Source organism: Pristis pectinata, chromosome 4 (assembly GCF_009764475.1).
Source record: "Pristis pectinata isolate sPriPec2 chromosome 4, sPriPec2.1.pri, whole genome shotgun sequence".
Lineage (NCBI taxonomy): Eukaryota > Metazoa > Chordata > Chondrichthyes > Rhinopristiformes > Pristidae > Pristis > Pristis pectinata.
Window position 1 is genome coordinate 59,145,968 of NC_067408.1, and position 22,565 is coordinate 59,168,532.

The 22,565-nt window shown below is 44.3% G+C and overlaps 1 protein-coding gene across 2 annotated transcripts in view; it reads left to right on the forward strand.

The window, feature by feature from the left end:
- The first annotated feature begins 248 nt into the window (after window positions 1–248).
- Window positions 249–22,565, forward strand: part of esd (esterase D/formylglutathione hydrolase) — a 44,314-nt gene continuing 21,997 nt past the window's right edge. The window contains exons 1-4 of one of the 2 annotated variants that reach the window (XM_052013275.1): window positions 313–362; window positions 6,633–6,692; window positions 8,092–8,167; window positions 14,908–14,996. In XM_052013275.1, the coding sequence (XP_051869235.1) occupies window positions 8,100–8,167; window positions 14,908–14,996 (157 nt within the window). In that variant the 5' untranslated portion in view covers window positions 313–362; window positions 6,633–6,692; window positions 8,092–8,099. Of the gene's footprint in view, window positions 363–6,632; window positions 6,693–8,091; window positions 8,168–14,907; window positions 14,997–22,565 lie in introns of both variants that reach the window. The other variant, XM_052013274.1, reaches the window with a different exon arrangement.

The window sequence follows — 22,565 nt, forward strand, 5'->3', positions numbered from 1 at the left end:
GAAACCCTGGCCCATGACCACGGAATAGAAGGGGGTCATTCCCGATCTAGGGGCTGATCTGGGATGGTGGGAGATGTGGGGGGGGGTGGGGATGAAGGGGGCCGGGGTGTGGGGGTGTGAGAGCCAGGGTGGGGGCTGGGAGTATGCAGGGGGCGGAGTGGGGAGTTGGGGCAGCAGTTGGAGGATCGTCCGACAAGACCACGCCCGAGCCCCCGCCCCCTGTCAGGCCCCGCCCCCAGGACCGCGCTCTCTCTCCCCCCCACCTCAAGCCCCGCCTCCTGACCCCCGACCCCGCCCCATGCTCCTGTTTCTGCGAGGAGCCGGGGCCGCGCTCGGGAGTTTTGCTGTTTGTCCGCCGCTCGGTAGGTTTACTGCAGGCTTCGAGGGTTCGTGTCGCTGCGATCGGCCCCTATCCGGGACCCGCACAGCGGCCTGCAGACCGAGGCCCGAGTTCATGGAACAACTCCTGACCCTCGGGCTTGGGCAGCAGCCGTACGGGCCCGGGCCAGGAGTGACTGTCTCTCCCGGGTGATCACAGGGTCGGCGGGGGGAGGGAACTGATCACAGGGAGGGGGAACCCACCGACCCGTGGGTGGGAGGGGTGTGTGGGAGCCTCGCCATAGCTAAACAGGATTGGGATGTGAACGAAGAGACGTGCTCCCTCCCCACCCCTCTTCCCCCCCCCCCCACCTCTCCCCCCCTCTCCCCCCACCTCACCTCTCCCCCCCTCTCCCCCCACCTCTCCCCCCTCCCCTCCAACTTCTCTCCCTCCACCCTCCCCAACCTCCCTTGCCCCCATCCCCCAATCTGGTTCTGCATGTGGAGTGTTTGTATTCTTGGTCAGGACAAAGTCCACCGTCAGGAAGGGTGGCTCAGCACAGACATTGCTCCAAAGCTGTGAAACACTTGGTCTGACAGGATTACCAGTTAAATTCGTATAATATTATTTTACAGCACAAAACAGGACAACTGGTCTATACTGTTGTGTATAGGTGCACATGCCTCATTGCTCACTAGACTTATTATTAGCAATGGTCTTACAGCTTATGTGCAAGGCCCATAAGAAACAAAGAAAACCACGCAGAGAAGTGGGTGTTATTTGATTTTCAAAGTCATTTCATTGGTGACTTTGCACGTTTTTTCTCAGGACCAGTGGTGGATGGCAGAGAAGCTTGTGTTGGCTCATGAAGGAATTGAATCTGCTGATGATAAACATGAATAGGATCTTAGAGTTGCAGAATATTGGTAGTGCTATATGGGTTTGGACTGAGAGCACTAAGAGCTCTTTGGAATGGGCCAGGAAGGATGGCTCTGATCTTCCCAGCAGCAAATCAATTGGTGGCACAGGTAACAGCTGAGGAAAAATAGAACTAATCCTGTTTGTACATAAGGGTGCTGTGTACAGAGAAGAACAGCTAAGGTTGGAGCTATCATGTGGTGCCAAGCGGAGATGCTGTTACTCTCAAAACTGTGGGTCAGGTGCCACCCGGTTGTCCCACAGACATAGTGTGTACAGGGAAACAGGGAAGTATCATCTACAACAGAGGTCCGGGAGGAGGAACCAGTCACAGTCATGTAGGAAGTGAAAATCTGAAATTTGGGGGGAGGGGGGGGGGAAATCAAACTTGATCTGTGGCAACATTTTTCAGAGACCAATGGCTTTCAGAATGGGAGTAAATGTGGTACTTTAGAGGTTTGGAATTGAGAGCCAATGTAGAAATGAGGGACAAGGTGATAAGCAAGACTGGGGAGGATGAGTATGGTTATTCTGCATAAAATACTTTATTTGAATCCCTTGTGTATTAGGGTGTAGAAACTGGGTTTCACCCTGTTTTGCACCTTAAGCGGATATTGTATTTCACATGAATACTAAATCAGTTCCCCTGCAAAAGCTTTGCGATTGGCCTTAGATATTTGTGTAGATTAAATGAAACATACACTAAAACAGCACCGGGTTGTTCCTGACAGGGCTGCAGTCAGTTCAGCTTGACTGCTGACGCTTTGCTGCATACCAACAACATACAGTCCTTAAGTGCATAGTCCCACAAAAAGTATGGATACACACACTTATATATACACTGCCATAAAAGAGGCTATAAGTTAATTAAGTCTTTTTGCAGCCTATGATTTTGGCAAATCTCCCACCTTTGCCATCAGCAGGTGTTTGTGATTCTGTTCCCATTGTACTCACTGGGTCGATTCCTGGGGAGGGAGAGCGGTTTCCCATGAGGAGAGATTATGCAGACTGGGCATACACTCTACAAGTTACTAGAAAGATAGATGTATGAACTTCTTGCAAAGGTAGATGCATTGTTGTGTTTTCCCGTGACTGGGGTGTGTAGAACCAGGGCTATAGCCCCTAACTAAGGGTTCAGTTGTTCAAGACTAAGGTGAGATTAAATTTCTTTGCACCACAGGGTGAATTTTTACCCAGCAGCGAAGCCCCAGTCACTAAGTATGGATCAAGTTTAATAGATTGCTGGGTCTTAGTAGAATCAAGGGCTATGGTTTAGTGTGGGGAAAGTGGTGTTGAGGATAAAAGTCGACCATCATCTTATTGAATGGAGAAGATCCTGAGAGGCAGGATTTATGAACATTTGGAGAGGTATAATATGATTAGAAATGGTCAGCATCACATTGTCAAGGGCAGGTCCTGCCTTACAAGCCTGATTGAATTTTTTGAGGATGTGACTAAACACATTGATGAAGGAAGAGCAGTAGATGTAATGTATATGGATTTCAGCAAGGCATTTGATAAGGTACCCCATGCAAGGCTTATTGAGAAAGTAAGGAGGCATGGGATCCAAGGGAACATTGCTTTGTGGATCCAGAACTGGCTTGCCCGCAGAAGGCAAAGTGTGGTTGTTGACAGGTTGTATTTGGCATGGAGATCGGTGACCAGTGTTGTGCCTCAGGGATCTGTTCTGGGACCCTTACTCTTCATGATTTTTATAAATGACCTGGATGAGGAAGTGGAGGGATGGGTTAGTAAGTTTGCTGATGACACAAAGGTTGGAGGTGTTGTGGATAGTGTGGAGGGCTGTCAGAGGTTACAGTGGGACAAAACTGGGCTGAGAAGTGGCAGATGGAGATCAATTCAGATAAGCATGAAGTGGTTCATTTTGGTAGGTCAAATATGATGGCAGAATATATTATTAATGGTAAGACTCTTGGCGGTTTGGAGGATCAGAGGGATCTTGGGGTCCAAGTCCATAGGACGCTCAAAGCAGCTGCACAGGTTGACTCTTTGATGATGAAGGTGTACGGTGTATTGTCCTTCATCAATCATGGAATTGAATTTAGGAGCGGAGAGGTAATGTTGCAGCTATATAGGACCCTGGTCAGACTCCACTTGGAGTACTGTGCTCAGTTCTGGTCATCTCACTACAGGAAGGTTGTGGAAGCCATAGAAAGGGTGCAGAAGAGATTTACAAGGACGTTGCCTGGATTGGGGAGCATGCCTTATGAAAACAGGTTGAGTGAACTCAGCCTTTTCTCCTTGGAGCAACAGAGGTTGAGAGGTGACCTGATAGAGGTGTATAAGATAGGCATTGATCGTGTGGATAGTCAGAGGCTTTTTCCCAGGGCTGAAATGGTTGCCACAAGAGGACACAGGTTTAAGGTGCTGGGGAGTAGGTACAGAGGAGATGTCAAGGGTAAGTTCTTTTACTCAGAGTGGTGAGTGCGTGGAATGGGCTGTCGGCAACGGTGGTGGACGCGAATACGATAGGGTCTTTTAAGAGACTTTTGGATAGGTACGTGGAGCTTAGAAAAATAGAGGGCTGTGGGTAAGCCTAGTAATTTCTAAGGTAGGGACGTGTTCAGCACAAGTTTGAGGGCCGAAGAGTCTGTATTGTGCTGTAGGTTTTCTATGTTTCCATGAATGATAAGCAGGTATAAGAGGCTGAATGGCCTATTCCAGTATTAACCGTAAAAATGCCTCCAGGAGAATTTCTTAAGATAGTCCTACTAGCGAAAGAGCAGCACTGGATCTAATGTTAAGGAATGTGATCAGGCAAGGTGTTATTGATATTAAGCAGAGTGTCATTGGGAGAGCATTTTGGAGATGGTGACTGTGATTCTCTAAGTTTCAAGGTAGTTATGGAAATGGATAAGGATGGTCCAGATACTAAGGTCCTGGATTGAGGAAAGGTAAGAGAGCACCAGGCAACTGTAGACTGGGAGCAGGTAGGTCAACATCTGACAAATGAGTCATTCAAAAGTTAAATTGTGAGAGTTCAGCACCAAAGTGTTCCCCGAGACTCATAGGCAAGGACAGCAAGTCCAAGGAACTCTTGAGTGTCAAAGGATATGGAGAATTGAATAAAAGAAAAAAAACATATGGGAGGTATAGAATTGAAAACAATTTTATGTACCCATATCGCCCATACATTCAAGAGTGTAGAATGTATGTAAAGTGTGGGTACATAAAAAGAAAATTGGGAGGAAATATCAGTGGTGGACAAAATGAAGGAAAAGTATATTAAGGGTATGAAAGTAAAACCTGATGGGGATCAAACTGGCAATCTGTGATTGGAGCCAGAGGACATAGATGAGGTCTTAAATGAATATTTCTTATCTGTATTCACTAAGGAGAAAGATGTTGAAGTTAGAAAATTCCGGGAGGTGGATGGTGAAATTCAATAACATATTATCATTAAAAAGGAGGTATTAGATGTCTTAACAGGCCTAAAGGTGAATAAATCCCCAGTCTGTTGAGACGTGTACCAGTTTGCCATAAGAGGTGGGGGGGGGGGGGCGTGGAGATTGCTGGGGCTCTGACAGATTTTTTGGCCGCAGGTGAAGTGCCAGATAACTAGAGGACAGCAAAGGTGCTATCATTGTTCAAGGCAGCAGCTATAAACCAGGTAATTACAGGTCAGTGAGTCCAACATCAGCCGTAGGGAAGTTATTGGAAGCTAATCTGAGGGATAGGATTAATCTATACTTGGAAAGGCAGGGATTAATCAAAGATAGTCAGCATGGCTTTGTTAAGGGAAGATCCTGTCTGACTAATCTGAGTGATTTTTTTTGAAGAGGTAACAAAATGTATTGATGAGGGTGGTGTAGTCTCAAGACAAGAGACTGCAGATGCTGGAACCTGGAGCAAAAAACAAACTGCTAGAGGAACTCAGTGGTCAAGCAGCATCTGTGGAGGGAGAGGAATTGTCGATGTTACAGGTTGAACTCCTGCATCAGGATGGAGTCTACATGGATTTCATAAGAATGCAAGAAGTAGGAACAGGAGTAGACCATCTGGCCTATTGAGCCTGCTCCACCATTGAATAAGATCATGGCTGATCTGGCCATGGACTTGCCTTTTCCCCATAACCCTTAATTCCCCTACTTTGCAAAAAATCTAACTGCATCTTAATATATTTAATGAGGTAACCTCTACTGCTTCCATGGGCAGAAAATGCCACAGATTCTCTACTCTCTGGGAAAAGAAGTTATTCCTCATCTCCATCCTAAATCTATTCCCCCAAATCTTGAGGCTGTGTCCCCTAGTTCTGGTCTCGCCTACCAGTGGAAACAACCTTCCTGCCTCTATCTTATCTATCCCTTCCATAATTTTATGTTTCTATAAGATCCCCTCTCATTCTTCTGAATTCCAGTGAGTATAGTCCCAGATGACTCGATCTCTCTTCGTAGGCTAACCCTCTCATCTCTGGAATCAACCTGGAGAACCTCCTCTGCACCACCTCCAAAGCCAGTATAGCTTTCCTCAAGTAAAGAGACCAGAACTGCATGCACTACTCCAGGTGCAGCCTTGTCAGTACCCTGTACAGTTGCAGCATAACCTTCCTGCTCTTAAATTCAATCCCTCTAGCAATGAAGGCCAACATTTCATTTGCCGCCTTGATAATCTGTTGCGCCTGCAAACCAACCTTTTGCGATTCATGCACAAGCACTCCCAAGTCCCTCTGCACAACAGCATTCTGCAATGTTTCAACATTTAAGTAATAATCTGATCTTTTATTTTTCCTTCCAAAGTGGATGACCTTGCATTTATCAACATTGTACTCCATCTGCCAGACTCTTGCCCACTCACTTAACTCATCTATATCTCTGCAGATTCTTCACATCCTCAGCACAATTTGCTTTTCCACTCAATTTAGTGTCATCAGCAAACTTAGATACGCTACACTCGGTCCCCTCTTCCAAATCGTTAATGTATATCATGAAAATTTGTGGGCCCAGCACTGACCCCTGTAGCACCTTGTTCACCACTGATTGCCAACCAACGAAACATCCATTTATCCCAACTCTCTGCCTTCTATTAGTTAACCAGTCCTCTATCTGTGCCAGTACATTACCCCCAACTCCATGCATCCTGACCTTATGTATAAGTCTTTTATGCGGCACCTTATTGAATGCCTTCTGGAAATCCAAGTATACAACATCCACCTGTTCCCCTCTATCCACTGCGCTCATTATTTCCTCAAAGAACTCCAGTAAGTTTGTCAAACAGGACATGCCCTTCCTGAATCCATGCTGTGTCTGCCTGATGGAACCACTTCTATCTAGATGTCTTGCTGTTTCTTCCTTAATGATAGCTTCAGTCATTTTCCTGACTATAGACATTAAGCTAACTGGCCTACATCATTTTGCCTACATCCTTTTTTAAGCAGTGGTGTGACATTCGCTGTCTTCCAATCTGCCAGGACCTGCCCAGAGTCCAGAGAATTTTGGTAAGTTATCATAAACGCCTCTGCTATACCTTCCACCATTTCTTTCAGTACCCTGGGAAGCATCCCATCAGGACCAGGGAACTTAAGCCCACTAGTTTGCTCATCACTACCGCTTTAGTGATAGCGATTGTATCGAGGTCCTCACCTCCCATCGCATGCATAACATCTCTCTTTGGCACATTAGACATGTTCTCCACTGTGAAGACCGACACAAAGTAGTCATTCAAGGCCTCGGCCATTTCCATTTCTAAAAGGTTAGAGCCCATGGGATCCAGAGAAAGTTGACAAAGTAGACCCAAAGTTGGCTGGTAATAGGAGGCAGAGGGAGATGGTGGAGGGTTGTTTAGGGATTGGAAGCCTGTAATCAGAGGTGCACCACAGGAATCGGTGTTGAGACCCATGCTGTTTGTAGTTTGGGAATGCTGGATGTATGATTGGTAGGTTTAGAGGTGATGTGAAAATTAGTGGTTTTGTTGATAGGGAACAGGATAGTCAGGCTACAGACATGGCATTGATGAGTTGGTAAGGTTGGCTGAACAATGGCAGATGGAATTTAATCCTGATAAGATGAAGCACTTAGGAGTAATAAGGGTAGGACATGCACAGTGAATGATGGGGCATTAGGGTAGGTAGTAGGAAAGTTAGAACTGGAGGGCAATGGTTTGGGGTAAAGAGTGAAAGGTTTATTAGGGTTTATTAAGTTCTTCCTCAAACTTTTTCACCCAGAAGGTGATTGGAATCTATCTGAAGGGATAGTGGAGGCTGAGACTCTCACAATATTTAAGTGTCTTGAATTGCCAAGGCAGAGAACATTAGGGAGCAGGTTCTGGTAATTGGGATTAGTACAGCTGGGTACTTAATGATTGGTGTACACGTGGTGGGCCAAAGGGCATCCTTCTGTGCTATGTGACTCCTTCCCTGTTCCTGTCTCTTCTGTTCATAATGCCCAAGTCCAAATCATGTTTGAATTTAAAAGCAGACATACTGGTGGACAGCATTGAATTCTTCAGTCTGAGTGCTTCAAGTGAAGAGAGTATGCAGCCCTTTTTTTTATTCCAAAGGTGACTCCACTTCAAAAGGAAGTGGAGTCACCTTTAGTTCTAGAGCATCTCGGGTGTATGTCTTGAGGTGGTGATTGACTTTATTTACAGTTCTGGGTTGGACAGGACACCAATGTACCCCCTCCATATCAGTATTGCTATGTGATGTGTGACCACGGTGTACTATCTCAGACTATGGAATCTCCCACAATACAGAAATGATTGCCTAGTTGCTAAGCTCGGCACTCACTCACCTACCAACCCATAACTGGAATTGTAACTAATTGTGTGTTAGCATTTCTCTATACTGTATGCACTTTGTGCAGACACATAACTAATGGCCTTTTGAATTGTTACAGTAACAAAAATGGCCCTGACCCAACTATCAAGTGCCAAATGCTTTGGAGGATATCAGAAGGTATACGAACATGACAGGTGAGTGAGTTTATTTCTTTTTGTCTCCATAATATTGTTAGATAGTGAATCACAAGGTTTTGATCAAGAGACAATGAAGGAACTACACTGTATCTGATGGATATAAATTCTGTACTTTTCCCGTTCTGAACCAGCTTACGAATGACCTTGGCCATTTAAACTCTGTGGAATTGTTGTTCCTGAATCTAATCTTTTACACTAAAGTTCTGCTTCTCACTTAACATGCTTGAGCATATTTATTCCACGGCAGTAATATATTAGATGTCATTTTAATAATTATTTGTAGGACATTGCCTCCTTTTTAACCTTTCATAATCAACCTTGGGGCAAAGAACAAGCTCATCGTTTGTTTACAGACTCGGTAACCAATGGCCATGACACAGATGCAGTTTAATTAAGGGTCATGTTAACATTACATCTAATGTGCTGTCTTCTGTCCAACCAATTTAATATCACAGTCTCTATCACTGCTAATGTTGCACACGATAGCAATATGGAAGCTCTAAGGATATATTAATGAATTTCAACCTATAAACTTTGTTTAAGTGACTTTGGCAATGACAGTGGAATACTTTGAAACTTTTCTTGGCGTACTTTAGCAACATTTAACTGAGCTATAACTGATTTGATTAAGTTTTAATGCAGCTGAACATATGGGCCTTTGTGCAACTGATTTCATTGCAACATTTTTGATACAGTATTTCTAATAGAACTCAAAGGAGTCTAATATAAGGTGATCTACAATGATTATTCATAAATGAGATATCATGTATGAGGTGGAGGTCTTTCTCGCCTGAAGACTATTCCGGGTTTGTAGGTAAAGTGTATGTTGTTATCCTCCAATTCTCCTATCTTTACATAGGGAATCATAGGATTTTGAAATGAAGGTCAACAATGTAATTTGAGGTGATGCTTGATCTGGAGGAGGTGGTTTCTTTCAGGCCATTGCCATTTGGTTTTATCAGTCACAGCAAAGATAGTTTTGTCTTGTTCTCAAACAGGCCTTTCATGTCTGGTATTTCCTTCAAAAGAAAAAATAACAAAAATGGTATGTAAATTTTTATTGGTGGTTAAGGTAAGTGGTAGAAAATGTAAAATGGCATTTCACAGTGTTTTCAGCACGGAATTGGGTATTTTGGGCTAATTGATCTGTGGCTGAATACTGAGTCAAGTAACCCATGTTCATGCTCCAAATGAACCTTCTGTCACTTCATTAACATTAGAGTATATCCTTCTGTTTATCCAGCTTCCTGACAGTACATCTGTGTTATTCACCTCAGGTGCAACTGGTGCTAGGGAGTTCCAACAGTGGAACCAGTCACTAGGTATAGAAGTCAATCTTGAAATCTCTTGTTTTGGACTTTCTCTGCCTCGCCTACATGTGGAAGGACTTTCCTTTTGGCTGTTCCCCATCTTTGTAATTTTAATTAATGCTTTAGATCATCCCCCAGCCTTTCATTTTTTTTATTAGTGAAGCAATAACCTATTCTGTTTTTCCTTTTAGTTGTGATATCCTGGTTCTGGTAACGTGCTTGTAGATCTACTCTTCACCTTCCCAGTGCCCTAGTATTTTCCCAGCAGTATGGAGACCAGAGCTGTACATCTACCATATAAAATCATAGAGAAATGCATCTCTATCCAAACTTCAATTCTCTTCCTCTTAGAGTAGATCCAATGTCTTTTTCTCTGTAATTCTTACAATCTAGGTATCTTTTCTTCTATTTTTAATGATTTATATATGTGTATTGTTAGATCTATTTTTCTCATCCACCCATTTAGACTATTTCCCAGGTCTATTTAATCCTGCCAAATTGCATCATTGACACTGATCTGCGTTGAAATTAAATTTACATTTCTGTACCTAGTCTACTGGTTTATGAACCTATTTATCTCCAGTCTTCATTATTAACCATCTACCTAATTTGATGTTATTTATTGCTTTTGAAATTGTACTTCCGACTTTCGATTCTGAAATTGCTTAGGTATGTTTTAAACAATAAAATAAATTAAAATGTTCTATTTAGTCCAGCATAATTTGTCATAGATCATAGAAGGCTAAAGTAAATGGTAAATGATTCCAAAGTAATTTATAAAAAATCAGGATAAACTTTGAAATAAAAAGACCCTTTATACTCAATGGATTCATTTCCAGAAGCAGAGAAAATATATACCATAGTTAACCAAACAGACCAAGAATCCTTGGGATATCGAATCATAGTTATACAGCAGGGGAAACAGGCCCTTTGGCCCAACTCGTCCATGCTGACCAAGTTGCCTAAATTTGCCTATCTGAGCTAGTCCCATTTGTCTGCTTTTGGCCCACATACCTCTAAACCTTGCCTATCCATATGCCTTTTAAATGTCTTAATTTCACCAGCCTCTACCACTTCCTCTGGTAGCTTGTTCTATATAGCCCCCACCCTCTGTGTGAAAAACCTGCCTTTCAGGTCCCTTTTAAATCTTTTTTCTCTCACTTTAAACCTGTGCCATCAAGTTTTAGACTCCCCTATGCTGGGAAAAAGACCATCCACCTTATCTATGCCCCTCATGATTTTATAAAACTCTATAAGGTAATTTTTCAGTGTCTTACCCTCCAGGGAAAAAAATCCCAGCCTATCCAGTCTCTCCTTGTAACTCAAACCTTCCAGTCCTAGTAACATCGTCATAAATCTTTTTTGCACCCTTTCTAGTTTAATGACACCATTCCCATAACAGCACCACCAGAACTATATGCAGTATTCCAGATGTGGCCTTACCAATGTCTTGTACAGCTGTAACATGATGTCCCAATTCTTGTACTCAACATTCTGATCATTTAAGGCAAGCATGCCATATGTCTTCTTCACTACCCTGCCTACCTTTGCCACCACTTTCAAGGAAACATGTACTTGTAACCCAAGATCTCACTGTTCTACAACACTCCCCAGGGCCCTACCATTTACTGTGTAAGGGGTGAGGTTGGAGGTTTGGGATTGGGATCTAAGTGGGGAGAGGAAATCTGCTGAGGTTCCTGTCCCTGATCTCAATCCCACTTGTGTCTGGATTAGACAGGGACAGGATTAGGTTTGTGCTGGAATTAATTGAAAGGTAGCTCCTTATTTTAACCAACCAAGAGAGTCAATAGAGTCATACAGCATGGAAACAGGCCCTTCGGCCCAACTGGTCCATGCCAACTAAGATTCCCATCTAAGCTCGTCCCATTTGTAGAGGGCAAACATAGAACAGAGAACAGTACAGCACAATGCAGGCGCTTTGGCCCACAATGTTGTGCTGACCTTTAAACCTCGCCTAAGACTATCTAACCCCTTCCTCTCACATATCCCTCTATTTTAAATTCCTACATATGCCTATCTAGGAATCTCTTGAATTTCACCAATGTACCTGCCTCCACCACCGCCCCAGGCAGCGCATTCCATGCCTCAACCACTCTCTGGGTAAAAAAACCTTCCTCTGATATCTCCCTTGAACTTCCCACCCATTATTTTAAAGCCTTGTATTGAGCATTGGTGCCGTGGGAAAGAGGCGCTGGCTGTCCACTCTATCTATTCCTCTTAATATTTTGTACACCTCTATCATGTCTCTTCTCATCCTCCTTCTCTCCAAAGAGTAAAGCCCTAGCTCCCTTAGTCTCTCCTCATAATGCATACTCTCTAAACTAGGCAGCATCCTGGTAAATCTCCTCTGCACCCTTTCCAATGCTTCCACATCCTTCCTATAATGAGGCAACCAGAACTGGACACGGTACTCAAAGTGTGGTCTAACCAGAGTTTTATAGAGCTGCATCATTACCTCGTGGCTCTTAAACTCGATCCCTTGACGTATGAAAGCTAACACCCCATAAGCGTTCTTAACTACCTGTGAGGCAACTTTCAGTGATCTGTGGATATGGACCCCCAGATCCCTCTGCTCCACCACACTACTAAGAATCCTGCCATTAACTTTGTACTCTGCCTTGGAATTTGTCCTTCCAAAGTCTACCATCTCACACTTCTCCAGATTGAAGTCCATCTGCCACTTCTCAGCCCAGCTCTGCATCCTATCAATGTCCCTCTGCAATTTTCGACAATCCTCTACACTATCCACAACACCACTAACCTTTGTGTCGTCTGCAAACTTGCCAACCCACCCTTCTACCCTTTCATCCAAGTCATTAATAAAAATCATAAAAAGCAGGGGTCCCAGAACTGATCCTTGTGGGACACCGCTAGTCACCGCCCTCCAATCTGAATGCACTCCCTCCACCACAATCCTCTGCTTTCTACAGGCAAGCCAATTCTGAATTCACACATGGTCAAGCTTCCCTGGATCCCATGCCCTCTGACCTTCTGAAGAAGCCTACCATGTAGAACCTTGTCAAATGCCTTACTAAAATCCATGTAGACCACATCTACTGCACTACCCTCATCAATCTGTCTCGTCACCTCAAAGAATACTATCAGGCTTGTGAGACATGATCTTCCCTTCACAAAGCCATGCTGGCTGTCCCTGATCAGACCATGATTCTCTAAATGTCCTTTCCAGCAGCTTGCCCACCACAGATGTAAAGCTCACTGGTCTTTAATTCCCTGGACTTCCCTACTACCTTTTTTGAATGAGGGGACAACATTTGCCACCCTCCAATCCTCCTGTACCATTCCTGTGGACAATGAGGACTCAAAGATCCTAGCCAAAGACTCAGCAATCTCCTCCTTCGCCACAGTAGAACCCAATTCCTTAGCTGGACTAAAACTTTGACCGTAAGATATCTTAGGACTTCGCCATCAAGCCTATATTTGGATTTAGATCGGAAATTATTTCTTTTCCACTTTCCTAAGGGCAGAACTTAAATCCCGCATTGTTCCTGCTCTGAGCAATCTTCTGAATGACCTTTGCCAATTAAATTTTGTGTTGTTCCTAGACTGACGTTTTACCCTAAACTAAAATTATATTTCTACTATTTTTGTTCTGCTTAAGCATATTAGATCTCATTTTAATTATTTGTAGGACTGAAATCCTGAAACCATTCATTAGAATTGAGGTCATTTTTAAGACGCTTTACCTTAACCCCTTGCTGAGGCATTCTTGCCCAACTCTCAAGCTCTTTACCTTTTTAGTTGTGGTTCCAGTGATTAGAAAGTATAACATACATTTTAATCTTTCATAGTCAACCATGGGACAAATATAAGGTTTGCATTTGATTAGACTCAGGAACCAATGGCCATAATACGTTTGCAGAAAAAAATATAATAGAATCAGAGAAAGGAGAAAGGTATGGCGTTGAAACAGGCCTTTTGATCTCGCAAGTCTGTGCCGAGGCTCAAGCACCCATTTATTTACACTAATTTTATTCTAATCTGTTTTATCCTCCCACATTCCCATCAACACCCCCCCCCCCCCCCCCCCCCCCCCAAATTCTACCACTCATCTACACACTGTGGAGCAATTTACAATGGTCCATCAATCTACTAACCCGCATGTCTTTGGGATGTGGGAGGAAACAGGAGCATCTAGAGGAAACCCACATGGTCACAGGGAGAATGTGCAAACTCCAAACAGATAGTGCCCAAGATCAGAATTGAACAAGGGTTGCTGGAGCTGTGAGGCAGAGGCTCTACTGGCGCCACCACTGTGCTGCCCCCATAATGTTAACATAATCCTTAACTAATGTGCTGAATTCTCCAATCTATTTAATATTGCGGTCTATTTCACTGCTAACATTGCATGTGATAGCAATATAAAAGCTCTGAGAATACATTAATGAATCTCAGCCTATAAACTTTTTGTAAGTGACTTAAGCAATTACAGTGGAATGGTTTTCAGCACACTAGGCAAAGTTTAACAATATTATAGCAACATTTATCTGTGCTGTAATTCATTTGATTGAGTTTAACGAGACCTTCTGCAGCTGAAGACAAGACCTTTATGAAACTGATGCCATCGCATTTTTGTTGATGGAACTCAGGTGGAGCCTTCTGAAGAGTGATCAGTAAAGGTTATTTGTAAATAGGATGTGGTGTGACGCATGTGAATTGCATGCCAGTTTGGAGCAATGGTAGAGGGTCTGTGTGGCCTGAAGAGAATTGCATATAAGCCACATGTTATTATCCATTTTAAACCACGTTTCCCCTTTTGTTTATGTTCTGCACATCAGTTCTCTTCTGATAGAGTTATGTCCATCTCCAATGTGAAAGATTTAAGGTGAAAGGGGGAACGTTTAAAGGAGATGTGTGGGGCAAGTTTTTTTACACACAGAGCAGTAGGTGCCTGGAATGGGCTGCCGGGGTGGTGGTGGAAGCAGATACAAATGTTGTGTTTAAGAGGTTGTTAGATAGACACGTGGATATGCAGGGAATAGAGGGCTATGAATCATGTGCAGGCAGAAGGGATTTAGTTTAATTTGGCATTGTGTTAGCATAGACATGGTGGGCCGAAGGGCCTTTTCCTGTGCTGTACTGTTGTATGTTCTATCTTCCCAACCTGGCATCTTCACCTGTGCCAGTTGTGCTTGGGCTTTGAGTGGCTGATTCTGAATTTGTTTTATTTCTGGTACCTGCAGTTGCTCAGTCAGAGGTGCTGCCTTTTAATTTTATTTTTATTTTTCCATTTCAGTGAAGCCCTTTGGTAAATTCAGTGCTTATTTGAATCTCCGAGATTAACAACCTTGCCCAAGAGTGATAATTTCACAGTTTTCTATCTTGCTTTGACCAGAGGGCTGTCTTTACCACGTTTTAATAAAATGTACTTTTTGTTTTGAACGACAGCTTGGAATTGAAATGCAAGATGCGGTTTGGAATCTACCTGCCTCCAAAGTCAGAGAGTGCAAAATGCCCGGTGTTGTACTGGCTTTCAGGTAATTTGAAATGTCAATAAACAGTGTGCATTTTCTCTGTTAGCTCCCTCTCTCTGCACACAGTGCCCGCTGTGTACACGTGCCAGAATAGAATGCTTTACCTTACAGGCCCATTTTACGTTTGAACAAATCTGGTTCACCAACCACTGGAAAATAAAAGACTTCAATGTTATCCCTTCAGCACTGCACTGAGAGTTGCTTCTCGTATGTTTTCAGATATACTAGAATGCTGGAAATAGTTTTGAAATAAGGTTCTTTGCCCCTGAAACTGCTGGGAAATTGGGAAGAACTTCTGCATCTTGTTGGATAATATCTTGTACTTTCCTCTTATCTTAAAGGTAGTTCAGTAAGACTGAGCTGGTTCGCTAAGATAACATAAGAAATGGCAATAGGAGCTGGGCATTCAACCCCTTGAATCTGTTCTGCCTTTTAGTAGAATCATGGCCATTCCAAAATTCCTCAAGTCCACTTTCCTGTCCTTTCCCCATAACCCTGGATTTTATTTTATATGGATTAAAAATCTACCACTCCGCTTTAAATGCACCCAAGGACTCTGCCCCACAGCTCAATGTGGCAAGGAGGTCCAAAGACTCTCAATCCTCTGGGAGAAATTCTTCCCAATGGGCACCTCCTTATTCTGGACCAGACCTTTTGGAGGGGAATCCTTTTTCCAGCATTTACTCTCTCTAGCCCCCCTGCCCCCATGAGAATCTTATGTTTTAATAAGTCTGGCTCTCATTTTTCCAAGCCCCAATGAGTAGAGTGCCAACCTGTCTAATATTTCCTCCTAAGACAACTCATTCATGTTAGGGATCAACTGAGTGAATCTTCTCTGAATTGCCTCCAGTGAAATAATAACTGCCCTTTAAATAGGGGGAGCCCAAAATTGTTCACGGTATTCTAGATGTGATCTCTCTAGTGCCTTGTAGAGTTGCAGTAAGACTTCCCTACTTCTACATTCCGATCTCCTTGAACCGAGAACCAACGTTGCCCCTCCCTTTGACCTGCTGCACTGTGTGTTTTACGCACAAGGGCTCTGAAATCCTTTTATACCAGCAACTTTCTACAGTGTTTCTCCAGTTAAATAATTGTTTTGTTCTTTCAAAATGAAAGAACAAAACATTTTCTCGTATTCTGTTTGCTGACTCTTTGCCCAGTTACCTGTCAGTATCTCAGTAAACTTTGTATCTCCCTTGTAGTTTGGCTTCAAACACAAACATAGAAAACCTACAGTACAATTCAGGCCCTTCGGCCCACAAAGCTGTGCCGAACATGTCCCTGCCTTAGACATTACTAGACTTACCCATGGCCCTCCTTTTTTTCTCAGCTCCATGTACCTATCCAAAAGTTTCTTAAAAGACCCTGTCGTATCCGCCTCCACCACAGTTGCCGGTAGCCCATTGCACGAACTCACCACTTTCTGAGTAAAAAACTTATCCCTGACATCTTCTCCATACCTACTCTCCAGAACCTTAAACCTGTGTCCTCTTGTGGCAACCATTTCAACCCTGGGAAAAAGCCTCTGACTATCTACCTGATCAATGCCTCTCATCATCTTATATACCTCTATCAGGTCACCCCTCATCCTCCGTTGCTCCAAGGAGAAAAGGCCGAGTTCCCTCAACCTGCTTTCATAAGGCATGCTCCGCAATCCAGGCAGCATCCTTGTGAATTTCGTCTGCACTCTTTCTATGGCTTCCACGTCCTTCCTGTAGTGAGGTGACCAGAACTGAGCACAGTATTCCAAGTGGGGTCTGACCAGAGTCCTATATAGCTGCAGCATTACCTCTCGGCTCCTAAATTCAATTCCACGATTGATGAGGTCTACAAAATATTAAGAAGTATACAAAATATTAAGGGGAATAGATAGAGTGGACAGCCAGCGCCTCTTTCCCAGAGCACTAATGCTCAATACAAGAGGGCATGGTTTTAAAGTAATGGGTGGGAAGTTCAAGAGAGATGTCAGAGGCAGGTTTTTCACCCAGAGAATGGATGCATGGAATGTGCTGCCTGGGGTGGTGGTGGAGGCTGATACTTTGGTCAAGTTCAAGAGATTGTTAGATAAGCATATGGAGGAATTTAAGATAGAGGGATATGTGGGAGGAAGGGGTTAGATAGTTATACTCTGCCATCATATTTGACCCACCAAAATGAACCACTTCACACTTAGCTGGGTTGAACTCCATCTGCCACTTCTCAGCCCAGCTTTGCATCCTATTTCCCACTGTAACCGCTGACAGCCCTCTATACTATCCACAACACCTCCAACCTTTGTATCATCCGCAAACTTACTAACCCATCCCTCCACTTGCTCATCCAGGTCGTTTATAAAAATCACAAAGAGTAAGGGTCCCAGAACAGATCCCTGAGGTACACCGCTGGTCACTGACCTCCATTCAGAATACGACCCTTCAACAACTACTCTTTGCCTTCTGCGGGCCAGCCAGTTCTGGATCCACATTGCAACGGCCTCTTGGATCCCATGCCTCCTTACTTTCTCAATAAGCCTTGCATGGGGTACTTTATCAAATGCCTTGCTGAAATCCATATATACTACACCTACTACTCTCCCTTCATCAATGTGTTTAGTCACATCCTCAAAAAAAAATTCAGTCAGGCTCATAAGGCAGGACCTCCCCTTGACAAAGCCATGCTGACTATTCCTAATCATATACCTCTCCAAATGTTCATAAATCCTGCCTCTCAGGATCTTCTCCATCAGCTTACCAACCACTGAGGTAAGACTCACTGGTCTATAATTTCTTGGGCTATCTCTACTCCATTTCTTGAATAAGGGAACAACATCTGCAACCCTCCAATCTTCTGGAACCTCTCCCGTCTCCATCGATGATGCAAAGATCATCGTCAGAGGCCCTGCAATCTCCTCCCTCACCTCCCGTAGCAGCCTGAGGTACATCTCATCCTGTCCCAGCGACTTATCTAACTTGATGCCCTCCAAAAGTTTCAGCACCTCCTCTTTCCTAATATCCACATGCTCAAGCTTTTCGGCCAGCTGCAAGTCCTCACTACAATCACCCAGATCTTTTTCAGTAGTGAATACTGACGTAAAGTATTCATTAAGTACCTCTGCTATTTCTTCTGGATCCATACACACCTTCCCACTGCTGCACTTGATAGGCCCTATTCTTTCGCATCTTATCCTCTTGCTCTTCACATACTTATAGAATGCCTTTGGGTTTTCCTTAATCCTGTCCGCCAAGGCCTTCTCATGTCCCCTTCTGGCTCTCCTAATTTCCTGCTTAAGCTCCTTCCTGTTAGCCTCATACTCTTCCAGATCTCTAACATTACCTAGCTCCCTGTACCTTTTGTAAGCTTTTCTTTTCCTTTTGACTAGATTTATTATAGCCTTTGTACACCACGGTTCCTGTATCCTCTCGTGACTCCCCTGTCTCATTGGAACATGCCTATGCAGAACTCCACACAAATATTCCTGAATATTTGCCACATTTCTTCCGTACCTTTCCCTGAGAACATCTGTCCCCAATTTAAGCTTCCAATTTCCTGCCTGAGAGCCTCATAATTCTCTTTACTCCAAGTAAACGCCTTTCTAGTCTGTCTGTTCCTATCTCTCTCCAATGCTGTCGTAAAGGAGATAGAATTATGATCACTATCTCCAAAATGCTCTCCCACTGAGAGATCTGACACCTGACCAGGTTCATTTCCCAATACCAAATCAAGCACAGCCTCTCCTCTTGTAGGCTTATCTACATATTGTGTCAAGAATCCTTCCAGAACACACTTAACAAACTCCACCCCATCTAAACCTCTCACTGTATGGAGATGCCAGTCAATATTTGGGAAATTAAAATCTCCCATCACAACAACTCTGTTATTATCACACCTTTCTAGGATCTGCTTCTCTATATCCCCGTTACTATTGGGCAGCCTATTAAAAAAAACACCCAGTAAAGTTATTGACCCCTTCCTGTTCCTAACCTCCACCCACAGAGACTCCATAGACAGTAACTCCATGACATCCACCTTTTCTGCAGCTGCGACACTATCTCTGATCAACAGTGCCGCCCCCCCACCTCTTTTGCCTCCCTCCCTGTCCTTATTGAAACATCTAAAATGCGGTACTTGAAGTAACCATTCCAGTCCCTGGGCCATCCAAGCTCTAAGCTCATCCATCTTGTTCACAATACTCCTTGTGTTAAAATAGACACATCTCAAACTGTGGGTCTGAGCATGTCCCTTCTCTATTACCTGCCAATCCTCCCTCTCGTACCGACTACGAGCCTTCTCTATTTGAGAGCCAAAAGCTCTTCCACAGTCTCTCTAGTTCAGATCCCACCCTCCAACAATTCTAGTTTAAACTCTCCCCAGTAGCCTTTGCAAACCTCCCTGCAGGGATATTGGTCCCCCTGGGATTCAAGTGCCACCCGTTCTTTTTGTACAGGTCATACCTGCCCCAAAAGAGGCCCCAGTGATCCAGAAATCTGAATCCCTGCCCCTCACTCCAATCCCTCAGCTACACATTTAACCTCCACCTCATTCTATTCCTATACTCACTGTCGCGTGGCACAGGCAGTAACCCTGAAATTAATACCTTTGCGGTCCTTCTTCTCAACTTCCTTCCTAACTCCCTATAGTCTTTTTTTCAGGACCTCATCCCTTTTCCTACCTATGTTGTTGGTACCAATATGTACCACGACCTCTGGCTGTTCTTCCTTCCTCTGCAGGATATCTTTGACGCGATCTGAAACATCCTCGACCCTGGCACAGGAGTTTCCTTCCTGTGTCCACAGAATTGCCTATCTGACCCCCTAACTATAGAGTCCCCTATCACTACTGCCCTCCTCTCTCCTTCCCTACCCTTCTGAGCCACAGGGCTGGACTCTGTGCCAGAGGCACTGCCACTGTTGCTTCCCGCAGGTAGGCTGTCTCCTCCAACAGTACTCAAGCAGGAGTACTTATTGTCGTGTACAGCCACAGGAGTACTCTGTAGTACCTGACTCTTTCCCCTTCCCTCTCCTGACTGTGACCCACTTGCCTGACTCCCGTGGCCCCGGTGTGACCACCTGCCTATAATTCCTTTCTACCACCTCCTCTTTCTCTCTGACCATACGCAGGTCATCGAGCTGCATCTCCAGTTCCCTAACACGGTCCCTCAGGAGCTGCAGCTTGACACACCGGGTGCAGATGTGGTCGTCCTGGAAGCTGGGAGACTCCAGGACCTCCCACATCTGACACCGAGCACAGAAAACCGCACTCATTCTACTTCCTTTCCTCAAATCACCTACCTCGCCTTGCCCCTTTACCACCTAAGCCCGTTGAGCCAAAGCTCAATCACTCTGCTTCCTCTCGCTCCACTGCCCGCTCCGACGCTGCCCGCTGGATCTGGCGGTCTTTTTAAACTGCTCGCGCGCTACCCACTTATGTCATGCGCCTGCGCAGTCTTGCCCCATTATTCCCACTTAGAGAAAAAAAAACACTTAGCCGCTCCGAAGTTCGCCAAAATGACCCGAAACGAAATTTTTGTGCTTGCAGATTTGGCTTCTGTGCATGTGCTTCCTTCCTCCAAGCCATAAACATGTATTACAAGTCTAGCACTGATCCCTATGGTATCACACTGATCGCAGGTTGCCAACCTGAAAATGTCCTTCCTATCCGTGCTTTGTGATTTCTGCTGGCCCCCAATCTTCTATCTTGCCATCTTCTTCTCTTCTCCTACCTTAACCTTTGGTGAGGCACCTTATCAGGCACCTTCTGCATGTCTGGATACATTACGTCAATTGGTTCTCCTCTATCCATTCTGGCCGCCAGTCTCAAAAAAATTCTCATAAATTTGTCTTGCAGCAGATACAGGACATTCTGAGAGAGGAAGGTGAGCAGCCACATGTCATGGTCCATAAAGGTACCAATGACATAGGCAGGAGCAGGGATGAGGTCCTGCAAAGTGATTTCAGGGAGCTGGATAGGAAGTTAAAAAACAGGACTTACAGGGTTGTAATCTCAGGATTACTACCTGTGCCACATGCTAGTGAGGTGAGAAATAGATACATAATGCAGTTCAATACGTGGCTAAGGAGCTGGTGCAGGAGGAAGGGCTTCAGATTTATGGATCATTGGACTCTCTTCCAGGGCAAGTGGGACCTGTACAAACAAGACGGTTTGCATCTGAACTGGAGGGAAACCAATATCCTCGCTGGGAGGTTTGCTAGTGCTGCTCGAGAGGGTTTAAACTAGAGTGGCAGGGGGATGGGAATCACAGCAGCAGGGCAACAGATAGTTGAATTTTAATTTCCCCAGTATTGACTGGACTACTCAGAGTGTTAAGGGCCTGGATGGGGTGGAATTTGTGAAATGTGTCCAGTAAAGTTTCCGGAGTCAATATATATAGGGCTCAACTCAGGAGGGTGTAATACTGGACCTCCTGTTAGGGAATGATGTAGGGCAAGTAATGGAAGTGGCAGTCAGGGGACACTTTGGTTCCAGTGACCATAATTCTATTAGTTTTAAGTTTGTGATGTAAAAGGATAGGACAGGTCCACAGGTTAGGGTCCTAAACTGGAACTGGGCTAATTTGGGGGAAATTAGGCAGGATCTAGCAGAGATCGATTGGGTGAGCCTGTTTGAAGGAAAAGGAACAAATAGCAAGTGGGAGGCTTTTCTGAGTGTGATACCAGGAGTCCAAGAGCAGCATGTTCCTGTTGGGGTGAAGGGTAAACCTGGCAAATTTAGGGAACCAGAGGCTGTGGTCAAGAAAAAGAAGGAAGCATATATTGTGTTTAGGACGTCGGGGAAGATTAAATCCCTTGATGACTCTGAAAAGATTAAGAATACTCTGAAGAGGGAAATCAGGAGGGCAAAGAGAGGGAATCAGATGGATCTCGCAGGTAAGGTTAATGAAAATCCCAAGAGATTCTATAGCTATATTAAAAGGGAGGCCAAGGAGAGAGTAGGTCCCATTAGAGATCAGCAGGGCCACCCATGTCCCGAGTTGCAGGAGATGGGTGGGATTTTTAACGAGTATTTCTCCTTGGTGAGGAGAATATCATGGTTGCTCAAGAGATAAGGGAAACTAGTGGAGATCTTTTTGGAGTACATTAATGTTATCAGGGAGGAGGATTTTGCAGCCTAACAGCGCATTAAGTTGGATAAATCCCCAGGGCCTGACCAAGTGCATCCTCAGAGATTGTGGGAGGCCAGAGAAGAAATTGAAGAGATATTTGCTTCATCATTAGCCACTGGTGAAGTTCCTGAAGACTGGAAGGTGGTCAATGTTGTTCCATTGTTTAAGAAGGGTAGCAAGGACAAGCCAGAGAACTACGGGCTGTGATAGGGTGGTGGAGGCAAATTCACTGGGGGCATTTAAGGGAGGCTTGGATGGGCACATGAATGAGAGGAAAATGGGGGGGTATGGGCATTCTGTAAGTAGGAGGGATTAGCTACGTCAGCACAACATTGTGGGCCGAAGGGCCTGTTCTGTGCTGTACTGTTCTATGTTCTAAAATTATGAGAAGCATAGATAGGGTAGACAGTCAGAATCTTTTCCCCAGGGTAGAAATGTCAAACACTAGAGGACGTGCTTCTAAGGTTAGAGGG